This window comes from Mustela nivalis (assembly GCF_964662115.1).
Source record: "Mustela nivalis genome assembly, chromosome: 7".
Taxonomy (NCBI): domain Eukaryota; kingdom Metazoa; phylum Chordata; class Mammalia; order Carnivora; family Mustelidae; genus Mustela; species Mustela nivalis.
Genome location: NC_139026.1, coordinates 147,191,575 through 147,213,982, shown reverse-complemented (window position 1 = coordinate 147,213,982; position 22,408 = coordinate 147,191,575). Strand labels below are relative to the sequence as shown.

The 22,408-nt window shown below is 51.1% G+C and overlaps 1 protein-coding gene across 23 annotated transcripts in view; it reads left to right on the top strand.

The window, feature by feature from the left end:
• ZMYND11 (zinc finger MYND-type containing 11) overlaps positions 1-22,408 on the top strand; it is a 114,324-nt gene that overhangs the window by 36,975 nt on the left and 54,941 nt on the right. For 19 of the 23 annotated variants that reach the window (XM_082739813.1, XM_082739808.1, XM_082739807.1 and 16 more), the window contains exon 2: positions 11,155-11,289. The exons of the other annotated variants lie outside the window; for them this stretch is intronic. In XM_082739813.1, the coding sequence (XP_082595939.1) occupies positions 11,174-11,289 (116 nt within the window). In that variant the 5' untranslated portion in view covers positions 11,155-11,173. The remainder of the gene's footprint in view (positions 1-11,154; positions 11,290-22,408) is intronic. 23 annotated transcript variants of the gene reach the window in all.

Below are 22,408 nucleotides of genomic sequence, written 5' to 3'. Positions count from 1 at the left end.
ACAATCACAGGACATTATCAAAGTGGAAAGAACTTACAAAATGGAAGAAAAGGTTTGTAAAACATGTAGATTAAAGTGTTATTTAGAATATGGAAAGAACTCCCAGCTCGCCAAGAAGGTAAATACCAGGAAAAGTGAGCCGGGGCTGCAGTAGACGTTTCCCCAAGGAAGATAAATGGTGAACACACACGAGAAGACGCTCATTGTCGTCAGGCAAGTGCAGATGCAAACCACAATGAAATGCGACGTCACCCTGCTAAGAGGGCTGTAAAATGAAGCAGTAGACAGCAGGTGTCGGCCGGGATACGGAGAAATTAGAACTTGCACACGTTCCTGGTGTGCTGGGAAGGGGTATAGCCGGTGTCGAAGACCATGGGGTGATTTCTGGAAAGGGTCAATGTAGAGTTACTGCGCGGTCCAGCAACTCCCCTTCTGGGTGTTCACCCGAAGACCTGAAAGCAAGACCTGGGCAGATGCTGTGTTTATTGCGATAACTCACGGCCTCTAAAGAGTAGAAGCACCCAAGTGTTCATCAGCGTATACGTGCGCCACTGAACTGTACACGTAGAGATGGTTCAAACGGCAGGTTTTATGTTCCTGCGCCCTACTATAAAAAATTAATATTCTGTATAAAAAACACTGAATTACACACTTTTAGTGATGAAACATACATCAATTACATCTCAGTAAAAGTGTTAAGGGGCGGGGCACCTGGGTGGCTCAGTCATTAAGTGTCTGCCTTTAGCTCGGGTCACGATCCCAGGGTCTTGGGATCGAGTCTGCATTGTTCTTGCTGCTCAGCGGGAGCCTGCTTCTCCCTCTCCCATTCCCCTGCTTCTGTTCCCTCTGCCGCTGTGTCTGTGTCAAAAAAAATAAATAAAATCTTAAAAAACAAAGTGTTAAACGGTTAAACATTATTTCCCCATGTACATTTTGTTTTTTAAGCTAGTGTTTGGTCAAATCCAGAAGCCAGGAAAGGTCTTGCTTTGCTAGTATAGCTAATAAAACAATTGACTTCTGCTTGTCGTTATCAGGAATCTTGATCAGTGTTTTACATGCTGTTATTTTCTGCCGTTGAACTAGTGTAATTTGTTTTAAATAAGGTCAGTCTCAGAGCAGAAGTGCTGTGTTTCTCAAGTTCTCCATGTTCTGTACTCACTGCATCTGGCAGCGGGACAGCAGCTGTGGCTCTGAGGGTTTAGGCAACACTGTTCTTTAGTGTCGAGACTTAGTACCCAACCAGTTACTGTCATAGACTAGACTAGCTTCACTTCTCCTTTTATTTTTGTTTGTTAATCTCAAGGCTCATTCAGGAATATATTCAGTCCATAAGTGCGTATTGTGCACTTCATGATACAAGTCGTTAAGGGCATCAAGTTTGAAATATGGCCTGCTTTTGAGAAACCTGTTGGGTGATGCGTATAAAATAAGTCTATGTCAGTAGCAGCATGGCCTTAGTTGTAACTGTAGACTTTATATATGCAGGTTGTTATAATAGAAGCTGAATGTAACCTAATTGTAACTTGAACGTGATTATGGCTAATAAGCAAATTAGAGTAAATGAATATCTTTTGTGAGATACTAACCAAACCCAGAACATCAAGCACACGGAGGCTAGTATAGATTGGGACCTGGCGGTTAGAAGTGCGTGGCATTTCATTAGGAAGGAAGAACTCTCTCAGTAAGCCGTGCTGGGACAGTTGATCCCTCTCTGGAATGCCCTTCTCTGTTGTCCGCTTCTGTCATACTGAACAGGTAACTCCACAGTTTCCATGTGGGCATGTCAGAGGCTTGGAGTTTGCCGCTCCGTCCTAATAACAAGTGAAAAGCAGAACTGAAAACCAACGAATGTACTGCGACTTAGGAAGGCAGTGAAGCCACAGGACAAAAGCAGGAGAGACACGAAAACAGAACTACTGGAGTGAAAACTCTCCCACAGAAACAGCTGCAGGAACCAGAGCTAAGAAAACCTGAATGTGACCGATGAACTTGCACAGACTCAGGGTGGCCAAGCCTGAGTCAAAATCTAGGGAGACGCATTCCTCGGGGTTCCCCACGCTTTGGTTAGACTTTGAAAAGGTCGATAAAACCAGTCAGTCTCTTGACAAGCCAACTTAACAGATATAAATAATGAATATTAGAAGTGAAAAATGAGGGCGCCTGGGTGGCTCAGTGGGTTAAGCCTCTGCCTTCGGCTCAGGTCATGATCACAGGGTCCTGGGATTGAGCCCTGCATCGGGCTCTCTGCTTGGCGGGGAGCCTGCTTCCTCCTCTCTCTCTCTGCCTGCCTCTCTGCCTACTTGTGATCTCTGTCTGTCAAATAAATAAATAAAATCTTAAAAAAAAAAAAAAGTAAAAAATGAGCAGGAAAAGGCGGAGGGAGAAGAGGAACTATCAGTTCTGATCCTCTAGGCTGTGAAAGGATAATAAAGGAATGTTACAGACATTCCTGAACCCACAGACTTGACAGCTGAGATGAAATGGATCCATTCCTTGAAAGACATGATCCGGCAAAACTTCTGCAAGAAGAAATAGTTTGTGTAGGCCTGTGTGTCAGTAATTAATGAATTATTGATATATTACTGATACCTATGTATCAGTAATTAATAAATTACTGATATGAATCAGTAATTAATAAAACTTCAAGAACAGAAAGCACCAGGCCCAGATGGGTTCACTGGTGAATTTGCCCAGACATTTATGGAAAAATTTATACTTATTCTCCACAGTCTTTTAGAAGGTAGAAGCAGAAGGCTTACTCTTCTGTGAAGCCAGCAATAATACCCTAATACCAAACCAGACAAAGACATTACAAGAAAAGAGATGGCCAGTATCTCTCATGTACATAAATGTAAAAATCTCCACCAAAATATTAGCAAATCGAATCTGACATTGTGTAAAAAGTATTATGCCCCATAACTAAGTGGGGTTTGTCTCAGGTATGCATGGTTGCTTCCATATTGGAAATCAGTCGGTGTAATCCATCATACCAACAGGATAAAGATCTGTCATGTCATTAATAGATGGAGACAAAAATTGTGGCAAAACCCATTCATAATAAAAACCAGCAAACTAGGAATAGAGAGGAGTTTCCTCAGCATGATAACAGTCTACTTATCAAAACCCTGTACTAACAGCATCATACTTAATGATGTTTCCTGCTGAGATTGGGAACAAAGCAAGGATGTCTCCTCCTACCGTCCCTTTCAACATTGGATGGGAAGTCCTAGGTAAAGCAGTAAGACGAGAAAAGGAAATAAAAGTATACAGATTTGGAAGAGAGAAATAAAACCATCTTCATTTACAGATGACATGATTACACAGAAAATCTGAAAGAATTGACCTGAAACTAATACGCGATTATAGCAAGGTCATATGACAAGAACATTAATATATAAAAGCCTATCACTTTTCCTATGTACCAGCAACAAGTTGAATTTAAAGTTATAAACACATTATATTTGGGGCGCCTGGGTGGCTCAGTGGTTTAAGCCTCTGCCTTCGGCTTGGGTCATGATCTCAGGGTCCTGGGATCGAGTCCCGCATCGGGCTCTCTGCTCGGCCAGAAGCCTGCCTCCCCCTCTCTCTCTGCCTGCCTCTCTGCCTACTTGTGATCTCTCTCTGTCTATCAAATAAATAGATAAAAATCTAAAAAAAAAAACACACACACACATTATATTTGCATTATCACCCCCCAAATGGAATGCTTAAGTATAAATCTGACAAAATATTTATAAAGTCCATATGAGGAAAACAGCAAAATTCTGATGAAGTGAATGGAGAGGGAACCCTGGTTCATGGATAGGAAGACTTAATATTCGCAACATGTCAGTTCTTCCCAATTTGATCTATAGATTCCATGCTGTCGCAGTAAAAATCCCAGGAAGTCATATTTTGGGTATCAACAAAGTGATTCTACAATTAATGTGGAGGGACAAGAGATCCAGAATAGCTAATACGATCTTGAAGGAGAACAAATGTAGAGATTTCAAGACGTACTATAGAGCTATGCTCATGAGGATAGGGTTCGTGGTAAAGTAGCAGACAGATGGGTCAGGAGAGAGAGGGAAGAGCCTGGAAGTCGACCCTCGTAAACATAGCGACGATCTTGGATAGAGGAGGAAGAGAGGTATCACGGAGCAGACGACAGGTCTTCCTCGAATGGTGCTGGGACCACTGTGCCTCCACATGCAGGAAAATGGATCTAGACGCAGACTTATTCACTTCACCATAGTTACCTCAAAACGGATCATGGGCCTAAAATGTAAAATGCAAAACTGCGAAACTTCTGGAAAATAACGTAAGAGACAACCTACCTGTCCTTGAGTATGGCGGTGATTTTTGGATGCAACAGAAAGACAAAGCCCTGGAAAGTAACAACTGATCAGCTGGACTTGACTCAAATTAACCCGTTCGCTCCGTGAAGGACGGTGTGAGGACGGCAGCGGGACCAGCCACACCCTGGGAGAACGTTTGTAAAAGACGCCTCTGACGAAGGCTGTCATGCAAAACGGGCGCCTCTTGAAACCTAAGAAAACGGACCTGATTAAACAGCGGACGACACATTAGAACCCACAGCTCTCTGGGGACGACGCCCAGGTGGAAGGCGAGTGTGAAGAGATGCTCTGTGCCGTGTCCTCGGAGAAGCGCAGTGTGGAGTCGCGCCCGTGCACCACCACGCGCCCGTGCACCACCACTCGCCTGCGCGACGATGGCCGGCCCGAACGCGGGGGCAGGAGGAGCTCAGTGCCCGCGGGGGTGCCGGATGGAGCCGCCACTCCGGGGACGCATTTCTCACAAACCCGCACGTTCTGTTACTGTAGGACCCAGCTGTTCACTGCTTGTTGGTTAGCAAAGGAAACGTACGTGTAGAAGCCTGTGCGGGGTCGTTGGGAGCAGCTTTATGCATAACTGCCAAAACCTGGGAGCAACCAAGGCGTCTAATAGTCAGTGAATGGGAAGTAATCGAAGTTACGTCCACACACAGGAACGTATTCAGCACTAAAAAGAAATGAGCTCTCACACCGTGAAAAGACACGGAGGAAATCTAAATGCTTATTCCTAAGTGAAAAGAGCCACTCCGAAAAGGCCACAGGCATCCCGTGTGGTTCCAACTGCAGGGCATTCTGGAAAAGGCAAAATGATGGTGGCAGTAAAGAAACCCGCAGTTGCTGTGGCGCCTGGGTGGCTCAGTGGGTTAATGCCTCTGCCTTCAGCTCAGGTTGTGATCTCGGGGTCCTGGGATCGAGTCCCGCATCCGGTTCTCTGCTCAGTGGGGAGCCTGCTTCCTCCTCTCTCTCTGCCGGCCTCTCTGCCTACTTGGATCTCTGTCTGTCAAATAAATAAATAAAATCTTTAAAAAAAGAAAAGAAAGAAACCCGCAGTTGCTGATGTCTGGGGGCGTGGGGGGATGAGAGGTGGGACACGGGACTTTGAGGACAGGGAAGTTACTCTGTGTGCTCCTTGGATGGTGCATACTCGTCCTGATGCGTGTGTGAAACCCATAGAGTTTACGGCAGCGGGAGTGAACCGTAAGGGATCTGTGGTCTTTGGGGGAAAATCGTGGTGTGTCAGTGCGGGTTTGCTGATGGTAACAGCTGTGATTTCTGGTTTGGGGTGTTCATAACAGGGCAGGTGGCAGATGTGTGCGGACATGGGACACTTGGTATCTCCTGCTGGATTTTGCTGTGAACGGAAAGCTGCTCTGCAAAACAAAGCTGGTTAGTGTTACTACTTCTTAAATGGTTATTCTCAGATGGGTTAAGAAGTCAATATTAAAAATAAATAGGTGTCTCCATCAGAAAGGAGGAATACCCAACTTTTGTAGCAACATGGACGGGACTGGAAGAGATTCTGCTGAGTGAAATCAGTCAAGCAGAGAGAGTCAATTATCATATGGTTTCACTTATTTGTGGAGCATAACAAATAGCATGGAGGACAAGGGGAGTTAGAGAGGAGAAGGGAGTTGGGGTAAATTGGAACAGGAGGTGAACCATGAGAGACTATGGACTCTGAAAAACAATCTGAGGGGTTTGAATTGGCGGGTGGGTGGGAGGTTGGGGGAACCAGGTGGTGGGTATTAGAGAGGGCACGGATTGCATGGATCACTGGGTGTGGTGCAAAAACAAGGAATACTGTTACGCTGAAAAGAAATTTTTAAAAAAGTAATTTAAAAAATTAAAAAATAGGAAAATATACTTGAATATTTTTCTGACCTGAATGTAGAAGGACTTCCCATCAGAAAAGTTATCATAAAAGAATACATAGTCAGCTGTATTTCTGTATAATGTCATTTCATGTTTACTAAAAGACAAAAGTATTTTAAGAATAATCTTAATATATAAAGATGTTAATATATACATGGAAAAGTGGTTTGAATAGACTGTCAATAAAAGTAACTTAAAATTACAAGTAAAGTAAAAAATTTTTTAAAAATTACGGGTAGACTTGAGCACCTGGGTGGCTCAGTCAGTTAAGCATCTGCCTTCAACTCAGGTCATGTTCCTGGGGGCCTGAGATCGAGTCCTGCATCGGGCTCCCTGCTCAGCGGGATGCCTGCTGCTTCCCTGCTCCTCCCTTCTGCTTATGCTCACTGTCAAATAAATAAATAAAAATCTTAAAAACTTACAAGCAGAATTTGGAAAAATTTCAACTTAACCTAAGTTATAAAGAAATGATATTATACAATGAGATTAAATTTTAAATTCCATGTAATATTTGATGAAGTTACAAAATATACAAAACCTATTTGTTGGTATAATAATGAAACAAAACGTGAGCCCACCCCCCACCGGCAGAGACACCAGAACATGCTTGGTGCCGTGTGCCCTCCTGGGGGTCCCCCGGGCACTTTCTTCTCTGCCTCCCGCTGTTTTAGTCTCCTTCCCGTCATGTTCATCACTTCCTACAACACACAGGTTTCCCTTATATGTATTTTCCTCCAAGTATTGCAGTGTTTAATTTTGCTTAATTTTTAATTCCCTGATTTGATTTCTTTTATTTTTTCCTCCAGTTTGTAGTGTTTGCAGGATATGAAAGAAGATACGTAGGTGGAGGGCTTGCGTTAAGTCTGGGTTTGGAGGGGTGGACAGTGTCGGTGTCACCTGCGGGCTGGCCGGGATTCCGTGGACCCGCTCACCCCCGTCAGGATGGCTACTGTCAAATCCCGGAAAATCACAAATACTGATGAAAGCGTGGAGAAATTAGAACCTTGTGCACCAGTGGCAGGAAGGTAAAATGGGGCACCTGCTGTGGGAAGAGACGGCAAGTCTTTAAGAAGTGAGCCCTGTCGGGGCGCCCGGGGGGCTCAGTGGGTTAAGCCTCTGCCTTCGGCTCAGGTCATGATCTCAGGGTCCTGGGATGAGCCCCGCGTCGGGCTCTCTGCTCAGCGGGGAGACTGCTTCCTCCTTTCTCTCTGCCTGCCTCTCTGACTACTTGTGATCTCTGTCTGTCAAATAAATAAAATCTTAAAAAAAAAAAAGTGAGCCCTGTAACTGCCTCTGCGTGCTTCTGAAAGCAAGCATTCGAAGGCAGGTTTGCGTACACGTGGTGATAACAACATGCGGAAGCAACCCTGGTGTCCGTTGCAGATGGACGTTGGGCAGATACAGTCCATGCAGTGGGGGACCCTGAGGGCACGCTAGGGGAGACGTGTAGGGCACGCTAGGGGAGACGTGTAGGGCACAGATGGACAAGTACTGTGCGATTCCCCCTGTGACAGGGACTTCGATTTGTCACAAAGGCGGAGCAGAGCGGCGGGCACTGGGATGGGGACCCAGCGGTCACTGGGTGCGGAGATTCCATGTCACACGACCACGTGAGCTACGGGGAGGGACCGTGGGGGCAGCCGCACAGCGGAGCGGATGTATTTCACGCCACTGAACTGTACACTTGATGGTGACGGCCGTCTATTGTACTTCGCCACAGTAAGAGAAATTGTGGAAAAATCAGTGGAAATTTTTTGGCTTTGTGTTTTCAGTTTTTAAACAATAACTCACTCGAGAATCACTTCCTGAAGGAGCTCCTCTTCCTAAAGGAGCCAAAAAAAGTTTGAGGACCGAGTTAAATCTCTCTCCAAGTCTTAGAGTTTTTGTTTTTGTTAGTTTTAAAATGTCTTAATCTTTGCTGTAACACAAACGAAGGCTGCCTCTGGGGCCTCACTGTTCACACGACAGCTGGGATGTTGAATCCCATCAATTCGTGTCAGCTTACGCGTCCCTGACCCCGAGGCCACCTTGAAAGGAAGAATGTGGCCCGTCCCTTCCTAGATGAGGGGCTAGAGTCTGCTGAGGGATTTCTAACCGTTCGCGCCGGGTGCTGCCGCCTGAGAGGCCTGGAAGCCGGCGGCCACTTGAGCATCCGAGAGTCAGGTCATTGCGGGGTGGTTGGGAGCCGGTCGGAGCCGGGAGAGGCAGAGAACCGCTCGAGCGCGGGCTGCAGGGGCGTCTCGGGCCGACTGGGGTCCGGGGAGGGGTCGGGGTGGCAGCAGCGTCCGCGCTGGCAGGAGAGCTGCGGAGGGTGTGGGCTGGCGCGTCCGCGAGGGCCTGGGCGCAGAGGCCGCCTGTGCCACGGATCTGACGGACTCATTTTCTAGGATTTTCTTTTTATGGATAAACACCAAATTGCTGTCTTTTGATGTCTAAGCGCATTACTCGTATTTACCGGGCAGCGGAAGGACTCGTGTTGACCGGCCCGGTGCTGTCCTCCGGAGCCTGGGACAGTGTCTGGCCTGTCACAGGCATGTCGAGCTGTGTCAGTGAGTGAATGGTTTTAGATTTCGTGAGAAGGGACATCTCCGTGGTGGTTTTTTAAAGCGATCTTGTCCTAATGGTGAGGCTCGGTTTGTTGCTTTATAACCCGTCTCCGGCCTCGCCGTGCTGCACTTACTTGGGCTTGCATTCTCTGAAGGGTGCCCTTTGGGCCCCCGAGCATCTCGCTTAGATTTACTTGTCTGTGGGGACACGGTTCAGATTCGGGTAGATCTGAAAAGTCTTTGGCTTTAACTGTACATCTGTTTTCCTGAAGTTCGCATTACTTACTTCTTGAGTCTTGATTTTAACCATCTCTAGCCATCTGGTGACGTCATTTCTAGAGTTTCTGTCCTTAGCGTTTCCTTATTCTTTTGGTGGTTCTGTTATATAAATAGTCATATGTACTCTCTAGGTATTGTTTTAAAATGTTCGCTTTGCTTTCACATATTTTCTGTAGTTCTGAGTAAACTAATTGTACACGTCTGTACTTAGCACAGGCTGAGCGGCCCGTCTCCAAGACGTGGTCACTGCGCGACACTGACCGCCCGTTCCAGGCATCATAGCCCTGCTGAACGCGAGCGTCTTGGCTTCAAACAGCCTAGTATCTTTTAAAGAAATTAAGGACATTCCTCTTAAATTTCCCCATATGCTTCCCATTCTGCGGTGTTCCGTAAGCAGGAAGTGGTGTCCCCGGGGTGTGGACTCCCCCGGGACGCATTTGGGCGGCTTCGCCCCCTTCCTGCCGTGCAGTTGGGGGTTCTCGTGCCTGTGAGACTCCGCTGCCAGCGCTAGGCTCTGTCCGGCGAGGACCGCGGGGCTTCCACATGTAGCTCCTCCGAGCTGGAGCTCCGTGCCGGACCCGGAGCAGACGCGCGCTGTGTGTCAGAACGGAAGTGTGGTGGACATGGGGTTTGGGGGGCCAGGGGGGTCCTTCAGAACCCGGTGACTTGCACTACCGCCCTTCACTGTCAGACGTCACTCCGTGACCGGCCTGACCTTCTCCCCGAGGCCCAGCCGCCCGGGCGGTGGCTCCGGAGCAGGTGCGTGACAGCGGGCGTCTCTGCGTTTGGAAGTCGCTTCTTTCCGAGCACACGTTCGTCAGCTCCGTTGTAGTTGCTACGTTTAGTTCTGCGTCCAAGTCTGCACCGAACCCAGCTGATGGTCCTTAAGCTTCCTTAGACTTCGGGTGCTGGCTGTGTGTCTGCTCGCGCGCTCCGAGCAAACGCTGCACCTGGGATGGGCAGTGGGGGGGGGGAGGTGGGGACTTCGGCCCCGCGAGGGGCTCAGGGTGCCTCGCCAGGACGGCTCCTCGGAGAGGTGCCTTGTTCCATGGCCACCAGCTGACCGGGCTCACGGGAAGAGCCTCTCGCTGAGCTCCGAGGCGGCTGCTGCTTCACTGGGTTTGTCAAAGGGAGAGTGAGCGTGGACTTGGCTGTGCAGGGAACGGGGAAGCGGAGACTTCTAGGGTCTGCTGGCCAGTCCGGGGACCCAGGAGGTGCAAGAATGAGTTTCCTTCACTCATTCTCCTGCTCTGAAACATAGGAAGGGGCAGGTCAGGGAGGTTTGGGGTTCCTCTCCCGCCCAAGGGCTGTCCACACGTGCCTGTGTGTGAGGGACCGGGTGCCTCAGCGTGCAAGGACAGTCCCTCTGTGCCCGGTGGGGGGTCCCCGGGCGCGGGAGCCTCTGCGGCAGCACGGCCCACCCGCCACCCAGGAGGCAGCCGCGGCCCTCGTAGACTTGACGCAGCTGGTGGCTCTTCTCCTCGTGTCGCTCAGAATATTGAAATTTGAACAAAATAGCGATACTGGTTCCACGTGCTGGAAAGAGCAGCTGCCCCAGCCCGAGCCTGGGAATGTTTCCGGTGATGTGGCCCCACATCCTCCTCTGAGCCCCCAGCTCCCGGCCTTTCATGCCTCGGTCAGAAACAGAGTCTTGTTATTTGGAAAGAAAAAGAATGTTGTTTGCATTTGTCAGTCTGTCTCCATAACCTTGAGATCCTAAATGTGGAGTCAAACTGAGAACCAGAGATGTGGGACGTGGAGCTCCATTCCTAGTGACTGTCGGATTGCAGCCGCACACAGCGTAGAGTCGGATGTGAGGTTCTGCGTTCGGTTTTGGCTTTGGAATGAAACGGAAATGTACACGATTTTTGACTCGTTGGTGTGGGGTGACCACTTGTCCTTCTTGGGAAGATGTTTTTAACTCTTTGGCCTTAAAGTGGCATAACGTGAATGACAATTTTTACAAAGTATGTGGTAACGTAGACGGTAGAAACTGAAGTTGGACGCACTGTCCTGCGTCAGCACCGACCCGCGCTCAGGAGGGCCGGGTCTTCTACGTGCACCGAAGGTGGTTCGTCTTGTAACCCTTGCTTTCTTTCCCCTTGTGTTCTCGTGTCCTGCAGTCACAGGAGTGAACAGGTCATGGCACGTCTAACAAAAAGGCGACAGGCGGATACAAAAGCCATTCAGCACCTCTGGGCAGCCATTGAGATCATACGGAACCAGAAGCAGATCGCCAACATTGACCGTATTACAAAGTAAGTACATTCAAGAAGAAATGTCCTCGTAAGGTTTCCTATAAGACTTTTTTGGGGGAAAGTGCCAAAATAACAAGTTTTATTATGCTCATCAACACGTGACAAAATGGCACTTTTTGCCTTGTATGCTCTTGTCAGAAAAACAGAGCCACAGATAGGCAGGTTGTGTTCAGATGTTTAATAAATACCAGTGTGTGCGGTTTATCGTATCTTTTTAATAATTAAAGGTTTTTTATTAAAAAGGCTTTGCATTTGTTCCTCTGAGTATTCTTAAGGGAATAAAGCTAAATTCATCTCTTCATAAATGTTTGCATGATACTTTTTGGTAATTTAGATGGAATTTCTTTCTGCTTTGTACAGCTTCCTTAGATGCTGCCTATAAAAATAGGAAACAGGTGATTTATGAGCCCCTTTAATGAAATGCTTATTTTGTCCTTCTTAATAAGTGACACGTATTTTTGTCTCTTACCTGCATTCTGCTCAAGAGCGCAAAGGCTGCTCACACGGGGCCAGACCGGAGGAGGGGGTTGCTGTGTGCAGCTCCGAGTCTGTATTGGCCCTGTAGGCACTCGAGCTCGCCGCGTACACCTCCTGCCCTGCAGGCTGACAGAAGGAAAATACGTAACACTTAGGGACAGTAGGAGTAAAATAAGGAGCACATAATAAGTCGCATTAACATGTTTTTATGAAAAGCAAGTAACGTGAGGATATGTTACAAATACAAGTTATAGTGAGGTCATACCGGCCTGAAAACATTTCTTCCAAACTTCAAGAACAAGAAGCTGTCAGTATTTTTCTGTGGCTGCAGTTTTCTTTAAAATAAGCCACGGTTTATGTATATTAAACTTACTTGTGGAAGAATGTGGCGGTCAGATGCTGCTCGTTGGATTTCATGTTTAACTTAGGGTCACTGACCGAAACAGAGCAGTGTGTCTCCCGCTCCCAGCGCTGTGGAGCTCCCTGCCCAGGGCGCTCGCCGGTCCTCGCCGGGGCTGCGTGTGCACAGACGTCTGTCAGTGGGAGCCCACGCCCACGGGTATCCCGTCCGCTCTTCGTCAGCACAGGCTCAGCCACCGAGCCGGGCTTGTCTCCATGCCTGAGGGTCCGTAGATCTTAAGGTGGCAGGAAGAAATGTATTCACCCACCAGAAATTACTGTCTTACCAGTGTTGTCTAGAGATGAAGAGGAATCAAGGAAACCAGAGGTGCGTGCTGGCAGGAGTGACGGCCAGGACCTCCCCCTTCCCGAGTGCCGCTCCTGCCCGTTCTGGGCGCCCGCCACGGCGTCCGTACGTGGTCCCAGCCTGCCTGTCCTCCGTTCCCCCGTCGCCATCGGCCCCAGGAGGGGCTGTGTGCAGAGCCAGCTGGTCTGGGCCACGCTGGTGTCCTTGTCACTGGGCCGGAGCAGGTTGGGAGGAGTGCCCCCCCACGATGGGCAGCCGGAGTCTGGTCTGTATTCTGAGCAGTGAATTCTTCCCAAGTCTTCGGTTAACTTAGACCGAGACGCTCTGCTCCGTTACAGCCGAGCCTGAGCATCACCGTCATCGCATCGTTACACACGTGTGACGCTCCTGTTGGCGCAGCTGCGGTAGGGGAGGCACGTGTGCTCCCCAGGACCCCTTCTCTACCGCGCCTGGTGAGAATGAAGGCTCCGCGGCTTCCAGCACACCTGCCCTCTACCCTGTTGGGAAGCCTGGCAGACCCTGAACACGGCAGTCACTTCTGTGTGATGTTCAAGCTCTGCTTGGTTTATTTCTCTCAAAAGTGCCTTTGAGGCTCCTTCAGGCTAGAGCTTCTCACTCATCCTCGTGGTGGTTTGCTTTGCACTTTATTGATTGAAGACGCACGGTCGTCGGCCCTGGCTCGTGGCATCTGGCGGTGTATCTGTTCCTCTGCATTTCATGGGAGTGGATAGTTGCCCTCGGGGCTTGGGTGGGGCGAGATGCGGTCCCAGGTGCCCTGTCCTCCGACCGAGAGGCTGTGATGCGGGTTCCTGGTGTGGGCAGCTTGGTAGCCTCGATGTGTACCAGCCGTGCCAGTACTTCATTAAGGATTGCCGGATTGTGGTCATCTCAGTTCATCTTTCTGTCGTAAACTGGAATGCTTCTCTGAGGACCCAGATTTGCCGTCACGTGCTCTTGGGCAGTTCTCTGGTGTGTGCACATCCGAAGGTACAATAACAGACCCTTTCCCTTTGTGCCAGTTTTTAAAAGAGCATCGTCTAACGGTAACCAGTTAGTTTCTTTAATGTCATTTGGAATTCAGGCATTTCAGTACTTTGGATATACATCTGTCCGTTTCTGACAAAATCCTGACTTACACTCTTCACCGTTGGAGCCTCTCCATGTGGACTCCTGAAGTGGGGTTCTGCTTTCTCACTCACGGGATTTTTCAGGGTCACCTCTGTTGCAGCCCACCCCAGACCTAGAACCTTTGATTTCTCCAAGGGGCTCTGGTTTCCGTCACACAGAAATGGAGTCTCAGAAGCTTGTCTGGCCCACGCGTGCTCACGGCTTCGTCCTTCCTGGCCTTCTCATGGGCGGAGAGCAGATACGACGTACGAGAAGAAAACACCTATGAACGCGCACTTTTATTTTTGTTGGAATTTGTAGCTACTGGATTTTCTCTAACTCTTCTACCAAAAATCTTTATTTCTTTCCTTACACAGTGAGGAGGTCATGAATCGTAGTTACTCAGTTGTTGTGTCCAACATCACTGACCGAGCGGCTGGAGAGAAATGGCACCAACACTGTGACCCGTCCTGTGTTTCCTGGAAGTGGTGTAGGTGTCGTCCCGGTTCTCGCACGGCCGGAGCGAGTCTAACCGGCCGAGGGGGGCGGGGGCCGTGGCCTGGCGTGGTCTTCTCGCGGTGAGCGGCGGTTCCCGCTGCCGTCGGTGTGTGTCCCGTGGTCACAAGGAGCCCTTCTCTTGGGGCCCGGAGTGCATTCTCTGTCGATTTCTAGTTTACATTCCTTCCCCCAGTTTTACTGAGATACAGATGACGTACGATGTGGTGCTTATGCCGGGTATGGCATCGTGATTCTGTGCTTGTCCCCACTGCGAACCGACCGCTCGTTCTGTCCGGGCAGCTCTGTCCCCTCACGTGGTCACACATTTTGTTTCCTGTGGTGAGAGCTTCGGGGCCTCATCTGTCAGCACCCGTCAGACACGCGTCCGTCGTTAGGAACAGGAGTCGGCGTGCGGAATCCGACGTGCCCGGGACGAATTTCTCTTCTAACTGAAAGTCTGTACCTTCCCCGTTTCTCCCGCCGCTGGTCGCCACCAACCTGTCCTGCGAGTCTGGGGCTCGGTCTTTGTAGCTGACACGTGAGAGAGGGTTCAAGGTTAGGGTGCTGCCGTCTGACCGCCTCCGCTCAGCGCAGTGCCCTCGGGGGCCGTCACGCTGGCCCAGACGTGCGATTTCCTGTCTCACGGCTGGGTCGTCGCCGCGCGTGTGCACCACGTCGTCCTCCCGCACGCCTCTGCCGACGGGCACGTGGGCTGTTCCACGCTGTGGCCGCGGTGGAGAGGGCTGCCCGCGCGGGGAGGGGCGTCGACGGCTTTCTCAAATAGCGATTTCACTTCTTCCGGATAAACACCCAGAAGCGGGATTGCGGATCGTGTGGTCGTTCTGCTGTAGTGTTTCGAGTAGCCTCCACGCCGGCGTCCCAAGAGGCTGCACCGTCTGGGAGATCCGTGGTCAAGACTCGGTGGGACCTGATCTTCGGGTTCCCGCCTGTTCCTCACGGTGGTTGCAGCCTGGTGACTGCGTCAGTTTGGACAAAAGTCCTTAGCTCGACTGTTGTCTTTCTTCGGCGTGTTTGTGTTCTGTGAGCCGTCTGCGGGCCTCTTGTGGTCGCCACGCGCCCCAGGAAAGAGGCCTGTGCATTTTTCACCAGTTTCTGTTAAGTCTCTCCCTGGTTTTAGAGCAGAGTTTTGTTCAGTTCAGGAAGTGTAGCTAACAGAAACTTCTTTGGTGGGTTCTGTTATTTGGGGTGGAAAGTGCTTTCACCGGAGGAGTCAGTCTGAATCCAAATATATGTATGGCATTAAATTTGGTTTTCAATGACTGGTCAGGCCGTCCCTCTCATTTAAAGGTGTGTGTTTATAAACTGGCAGTTGATGATTATGTAAAATTCCATAGTCCTCGTCTGAGAGCTAAACAGACACAAATAAATTTTGGTATCTTAGTAAAAACATTTTACATTTTTAGACATTGAAGTATGGTTTGTGATGCTTAATCATCATAAAATTGAAACCAACAAGTCATTTTATCTTAAAAAATACAGGCGTCATTTGAGATTAAGGTAAGCACAGGCAAGATTTTATATAAAACAAATATTTATAACATTTTTATGTTTAAGATCATGATATTGGCTCCTGTTTTACAGTTTTTAAGTCAAGGAACAAAGATTAAGAATCATAGGCAGGGACACCCGGGTGGCTCAGTTGGCGAAGCCTCTGCCTTCACCTCAGGCCGTGCATGACCCCGGGGTCCTGGGCTCGAGCCCCACAGGGACCCTGCTCAGCGGGGAGCCTGCTTCCCTCTCCCTCCGCCCCTCCCCTTGCTTGTGCCTTCTCTCTCTCAAATGAGTAAAATCTTTAAAAAATATATTTATGACAGCAAAATCAGTAACAAATGAAATTTAAACTTTCAACCCCTAAGAGTTCCTGTATTATTCATTATGTCATTTACAGTCACCTGTATTTTAATATTCCATAAAGTAAGTCCTATATGTCACTTCTGTCCCGTCTTAAACCCACACATAGTCACGTCTCACTAGGAGAACTGTAAGGCAGCATTAGCGCTTCATGACGTTTCTCAGTAGTAGTCACGGCAGAAGTGCCTTCTGTTGAAGCAGGTGTGGATTTTATGTTCATGTTTGCCAGTGTCACGGGCTAGTTTGTGCCGTTGCAAGAGGTCTGACAGTTCTGTGCCGGCTGGACAGGGCGAGTGACACTTTGTGTTTTCTTGCTGTCTCGGATCCCTGTGACCCTGCGTTTCTGGAGTGATGTGCTCGGCTCGTGTGATTAGGCTGACGTGGGGCCGGAGGACTCTTCCATTCCAGTCAGAGTTTCAGATCAGGGCATCCATTAATGACCTGTATCGCTTACTCTAGGGTCACACCCCGGGTATAACTGTGTCCTCCGACCTCTTGTGATGTGTTTGCAGTGACCGCGTCCTCCTGGAGTGCTGCCCGTCACTACGGACAGGGGTACGCTCGCACTGGGAGCCGTCCGTGTGCAGCCGACGTCCCAGGTTCCAGGAGGCGTGCTCCATCTCTGTGCTGACTTGTCGAGAATCTACTCCGTGAAACACCTAGAACTGTGAAGTTACCATTTTGCTTTGTCTCTGGGTCATTTTCTTTCCTTTTTTGGCAGACAACACAAAAATAAAGAGTGCTTCCCAAATTTGTGTGTGCTGCTTACAAGGGGCCATGCCAACCTGTGTGTCATTTGGTCTTATCGCGTGTGCTGTCCGAGCCCTCTGTGGATTCTACTCCCTTACCGGCTTTGCCGGAGAAGAGGGATGGCCGCTGCCTGCTGCGTCTTTGGAAACAAGTTATTTTAAAAAACCAGCAGTTAAGATTATGCTGTGGATACAATCCCAAGAATTCTTCTCAAAGTTACCAACTGTGGATCCATTTCAGTCTGTGATGATTTATTCTTTCCTACGTTTCTTCCGAGGCGGCAGATTGGCAGACGCACTTCCCCCTGTTCACACTAACTTCACTGTACGTAACGGCAGCCTTGCCGGAGTAGCGGGTTCTGAACAACCGTAACAGCTGATTTCACGTTTGACGCTGCTCCGCAGCTCTGCGAAGGAGACGTACGGACAAGGCACAGAGAAGCGTAACCATGGGAGTGAGCGAGTGTGATGGAGCAATAGGAGAGGTGTCGCAGACGGCCTGGGGTTCCGCCCCCGTGTTGGTCTGTGCCGATGGATACACTCCCGGCCGCAGTCAAGGGGTTGCTGGACGTCAGGAAGCCGGGGAAGGCCTGCGCTAGTTGGGCCGGGGAGGGCGGGTGGGATTCTGGTCTGGGAGAGTCAGCGCAGAGGGCCTGAAGGGGTCTTCAGGAAGAAGACAGGGAGCCCGACGGGGGGGGGGGGGGGGGGGGGCTCCGAGGCTAACCCTGAGCTTTTTATCCTGGACCCAGAGGGCGATACTGAGTGCGTGTGGACTGTGGAAGTAGTGAGGTAAAGACCGTGCTTTTCGCTGCCCCGGAGATGGAACAGGCCTCCTTGGGGTCTGGGGGGCCGCGCCTCCCTCGTCTGGCCGGAGTCTGAGCCCCCTCGTTCCCTGTCCGCACCAGCAGCGCGGTCCTGTCTGGGCTTCCGGCCGCCCACACGTGCGGTCTCTGTTGTTCCCCATCTCTGGTATCAGGTGTTTTTCCAGAACACCATCTTGTCAAATCTGCCTGACGGAGAGCTTTCTCTGTTGCTCACAAAGCCTGAATTCCCGCCTGAGGTATTACTCGCTGAGCCTGCCACTTCCCACCCAGTGTGCTGTGTCCTGGGGCCCCCGAGGCGTGGCTGTCCTCACTCTGCCTGGGATGCTGACCCCCGGGCTCATCTGCCAGACAGACCCCTCTTGAAGGCACGTCCCGAGGAGGTCGTTCTAACCCCTTCAAAGGAATGTAAGCCTTACCCTTCTTTGGTATTTTCTAGATTATAGGTCTCGTTCTTTTTTTTTTTTTTTTCTAAGATTTTATTTATATGTCAGAGAGAGGCTGAGAGAATGAACGTGAGCAGGGGAGTGACGGGGGAGAAGCGGGGTCTTTGCTGAGCGGGGCCGGTGCAGGACTGGCCTCAGGACCCCGAGATCTTGACCTGGGCCCAAGGTAGACGCTGGGCTGACTGAGTGACCCAGGCGTCCCTCCCTGTATTCTTTAAGACTCTGTTATTCCCATTGTGCACCATCCCTGCACGGGGCGTCTGTGAACGCTTCCTCGCAGGGACCCCGAGTGGCCTCCGTTCACCCCCGGCAGCTCCCCGCTCCGACGTCCGTCTGACGACGCTGGTCTCTTTGGTCTGAGCACGCTCTTGTTTTGATTATTTTGTATTTTTCCTTCATTAGTAGGTAAAAATCTACCTTTTTTTTTTTTTTTAGGAAGATATTTATTTATTTATTTATCTGACAGAGCGCAAAAGTCGGCAGAGAGGCAGGCAGGGGGTGGAGGGAAGCAGGCTCCAGGCCGAGCAGAAGCCCGATGCGGGGCTCGATCCCACGACCTTGAGATCATGACCTGAGCCGAAGGCACGTACGTACACGGTGATGTGTACAAAATGCACCTGCATGACTTGTTAGAGGCTCTCGTCCCTGAAACCATTTCTGCTTCCTTTGCAGATTGTGAGCACCTTGTGGTGAGGCGCGTCTTCCTCTGGGCCGTGTGAGGCGCCGCTGGGACGAGGCGGCAGGGGCTGGTTTCCTAATGGTGACACATACTCAGTGGATCCGTTGGCAGTTGCAGTCAGGCTCAGAACTGACGGCTGCGGCTAATCTGGACAAGCCCTGTGCTGTGTAGGATTTGTCTCGGTGAATTCTCCCAACTCCAGGAGGTCTGTGGTCATTCTCCTCATATGGCTGAGGACGGTGGCCGTCCGGCGGGGGGGGACCTTGCTTGAAGGTGCAGAGGTGGTCAGTGGCAGACGCAAACACCAGTGTTGATCTCTCTGATGCTGTGGTCCAGGCTCTGATCGTTCGCTGTTAACTTCTGGTGTTTGACAGACGTGTTTCCTTGCACGTGTTGGAGACTTTCATTCACTGTCCTGTACCTGTGCTTCCACATCATGTGCGACCGCCCCGACGTGCAGACTAGCCCCCCTTCACGCGCAGGTTACTCGTTCCTGGCTAAGTTTAGGAACAGCCTGTATCTTCAGAGTCTATTCCAAGTGTTCAAATACATTTCCTTGATGAAGGACCTATAAAGGTGTTCTTTAGCTGTTGAAGTTTTTGCTCAGTGAAATACTTTAAAAACTCTGTGTGCCCGTCTGTAAACACCTAGTGATCGATCATCTGTGGTGAAACACGCCGTGTAACCGTTGTGAAGTCTAGTTCAGCGGCGTGAAATACATCCGCTGCGCGGTGCAGCTGTCCCCACTGTCCCATGACTCACGTTGGCGTGTGAAACGGAGTCTCCGCACCCGCTGACCCCTGGATCCCCATCCCGTCCGCCCCCGGCACCCGCCGTTCGCTCCGCCTTTGTGACAAGTCTGAGTCCCTCTCAGAGGGGACTCGTGTCCTGTCTGTCTTCCAGCAGCGGCCGTCTCACTCAGCACGATGTCCTCAAGGTTCGTCCCTGCTGTGGCCCGAGGGAGACTTCTGTCCTTCAGGATGGGGGTCACCCCGCAGCTTGTGACCCGCACGCCCGGCCGCGATCCCGGGCTTGCTCCTGTGCGCTTGCTGTTGGGGCTGACGCTGGTATGAGCCTGTGTGGACAGAGCTCCGAGACCCTGCTTTCCGTCGTTCGGGGTCAGAGGCAGAGGTGGGGTTGGGGGGTCTTCGGTAATTCTGAGTTTTGTGGGAGACCGTCCATCCTGGCCTCCACACCGGTGGCCCCAGTTTGCTGTCCTGCCCACAGCGCACGGGGTTCCCCTTCCTCTGCCCCCTCGCTGACACCTGCCATTTCCCGTGTCTCGGGGTCTAGCCGCCCGGACAGGTGTGAGGTGGCACCTGGCCGTGGCCTTGACGTGCGTCTCCCTGGAGGTGAGGGGCGTCGGGCATCTTCTCACGGGCTTACCGGCCGCTCTCCTATCTTTGGGGACGTGGCTGTTCAGCTGCGTTGCCTGTTTTTGGAGTCGGGTTGGCGGTTAGTATCAGAAGCTCTGCTTGTTTTCTGGACATTAACCGGATAGTAACTGGACTTTATTCTGGATATTACCAGATGCACGATTTGCAGGCACTTTTCTGCTCTGTAGACAGTGTCTCCTGATGTGCAGCATTTCAGAAGTTCGGTGAAGTCCACTTTGTTTTTCCTTTGGTGGCCCGTGCCTCTGGTCACATGCAAGAAACCATTGTCAGACCCAGTGTCCCGAAGCTTCTGGCCTGCGTCTCTTCCAGCGTTTCATCGTTTGGGGCCTTACGTCGAGGTCTTTGATCCATTTTGAATTAATCGGTGTGTGCGCTTGGGTCGGGGTCTGGCCGCCCTCGACTCCCGCCTGTGGACAGGCAGTTTTCCCAGCTGAGTCTGGTGAAGACGCTGTGGGCTCCCCGTCGAGGGGTCTCAGCATCCTTGTCAGCAGTCCTTCCGCTGTCTCGTGAGGGTTTCTTTCTGGGCTGTCTGTCCACCTCCCCTCATCTGTCTGTCTCTGTGCCAACAGCATGCGGTTTGCTTACTGCAGTTTTGTGCGGTCGGTTTGGGAGGAGGAAGTGTGAGTCTTCCCGGTTCTTCTTCGGGGTCATTTTGGCTCTTTGGGTCCGTGGACAGTCCACGCGACTTTCGGGATGGGTTTTCTGCATCTGAAAGCCGTATCGTGTGCTTCTGATGGGGAGGGCACTGGAGCGTGGATGGCCTCGGTCCCGTGACGTCGTAGCAGTAGGACGTCCTCCGGCCCACGCACGCGGGGCGGGTTTCCATTTGTCCGTGTCTGGAGTGGTGCAGGCTTCCCCCTCCGTGGTCACCTTCATTCCTACGTATTTTATTCTTTGAGTGATTTTAAATAATTGTTTTCATAGTTTCCTTTTGAAATGGCCCATTGTTCCTGTTAGAAATACGGCTGGTTGTATGACTTCACATCCTGCTACGCTGCTGAATTCGGCCATTAGTTACAGCTGCTTTTTGGTGGATTCTTTAGAGTTTTCTCCCTGCGAGATAATCATGTCTGCAGGTGTCATTTCATTCCTTGTCTCCAAGTGGGATGCTTCTGTCCTTTTGTCACGTCAGTGCTCCGTCGAGGAGGTGCAGCGGCGTGTTTCTAGGAGTGTTGGCAGTGGGCATCCTGGTCGCGTCCCGACCATAGAGCAGAAGCTCGCAGCCCGTAGAGCTGACCGTGGGGTCCGTGCGCTTGCTGGGTCTGACCCTTGCCGTGGAAGGCAGTTTCCTCCGGTACCTGCCGTGTTGAGTGTTCCGTGACGGGAGCATGATTCTGTCCGATGTGCTGCTCAGATGTGCTTGTCGTTCTGTCAGAGTGGCCTGTCGCCCTTGACTGGTGAAGCGTGTGTGCTGAGCCGCCCCTGCACCGGCCAGCGTTGTTAAAATGTCTTACTCTAAGTTGTGCAGTCGGAGAGCAGGACGCTTGGAAAACAGAACGCTGCAGATTCATCACCTGTAATTTCTCTGTCCGGATTTGATTTATTTCTTTCTGGTCATTTTTCCTCAGCGTTGTTTAGTGGTGACTGTTGTTGCATGGTCACCGTGAGTCACTACTGGCAATGGTCGTGCCGGTGCTGGGACCTCGGTCCTGCGGCTTGGGAGGGAGGAGGGGTGAGCACGGTGACAGGTGCTGTACGGTTACGTCGTGTTCATTCATTATTCGCCTTCAGACAACCGCAGGGGTTGGCGCTGCTGACTCTACCGACGTGCCCTTGGACGCACAGAGACGTGGGGTGGTTAGGCCTTCCGCTGCGTGTCTCAGCCCTGCGTCCGTCGTCCGTCCGAGTCCTGCAAGGCTGCTGTTCCCGGGACACGTGTGGCGATGCCGACGCGAGCTGGGAGCTTGGAGGCAGTCGGCGCGGGAACCGCGGTCACAGACACGCTCCGTGCGAGGCCTGGGCTGAGCGCCTCGGCATGTCACCTCGTGCGCCTCCTCCCGGTGCGCCCACTGTCGGGACCCCCGCGCTTTGTCCTCGTGCTGCTGCTTCGTTCCCGGATCACCGGGCGCGTGCGGGTTTCCGGTGTGTTCCGTCGTCTCCTCACAAGTGTCTCCCTGCTCAGAAGGATCGTTTCCCAATGGACACTCGGGCTGTCCGGGGCGTCCCTCTGCCGCAGACGGCCACCAGTGCGGACGGAGGGGTTGTTGGCATATGAGTCTGGGAAAGGGTTCGTCCCCGACTGCGGGATGTGCGGGTACTGACTGGGCTGAGCTCTCGCGGGGACGCCTGTGTGGTAGCCACACTCGGGGGTTGCACCCCCCATGGGACCGCTGGTACCGGGGCTGCTCATTTGCACACATGTTGTCA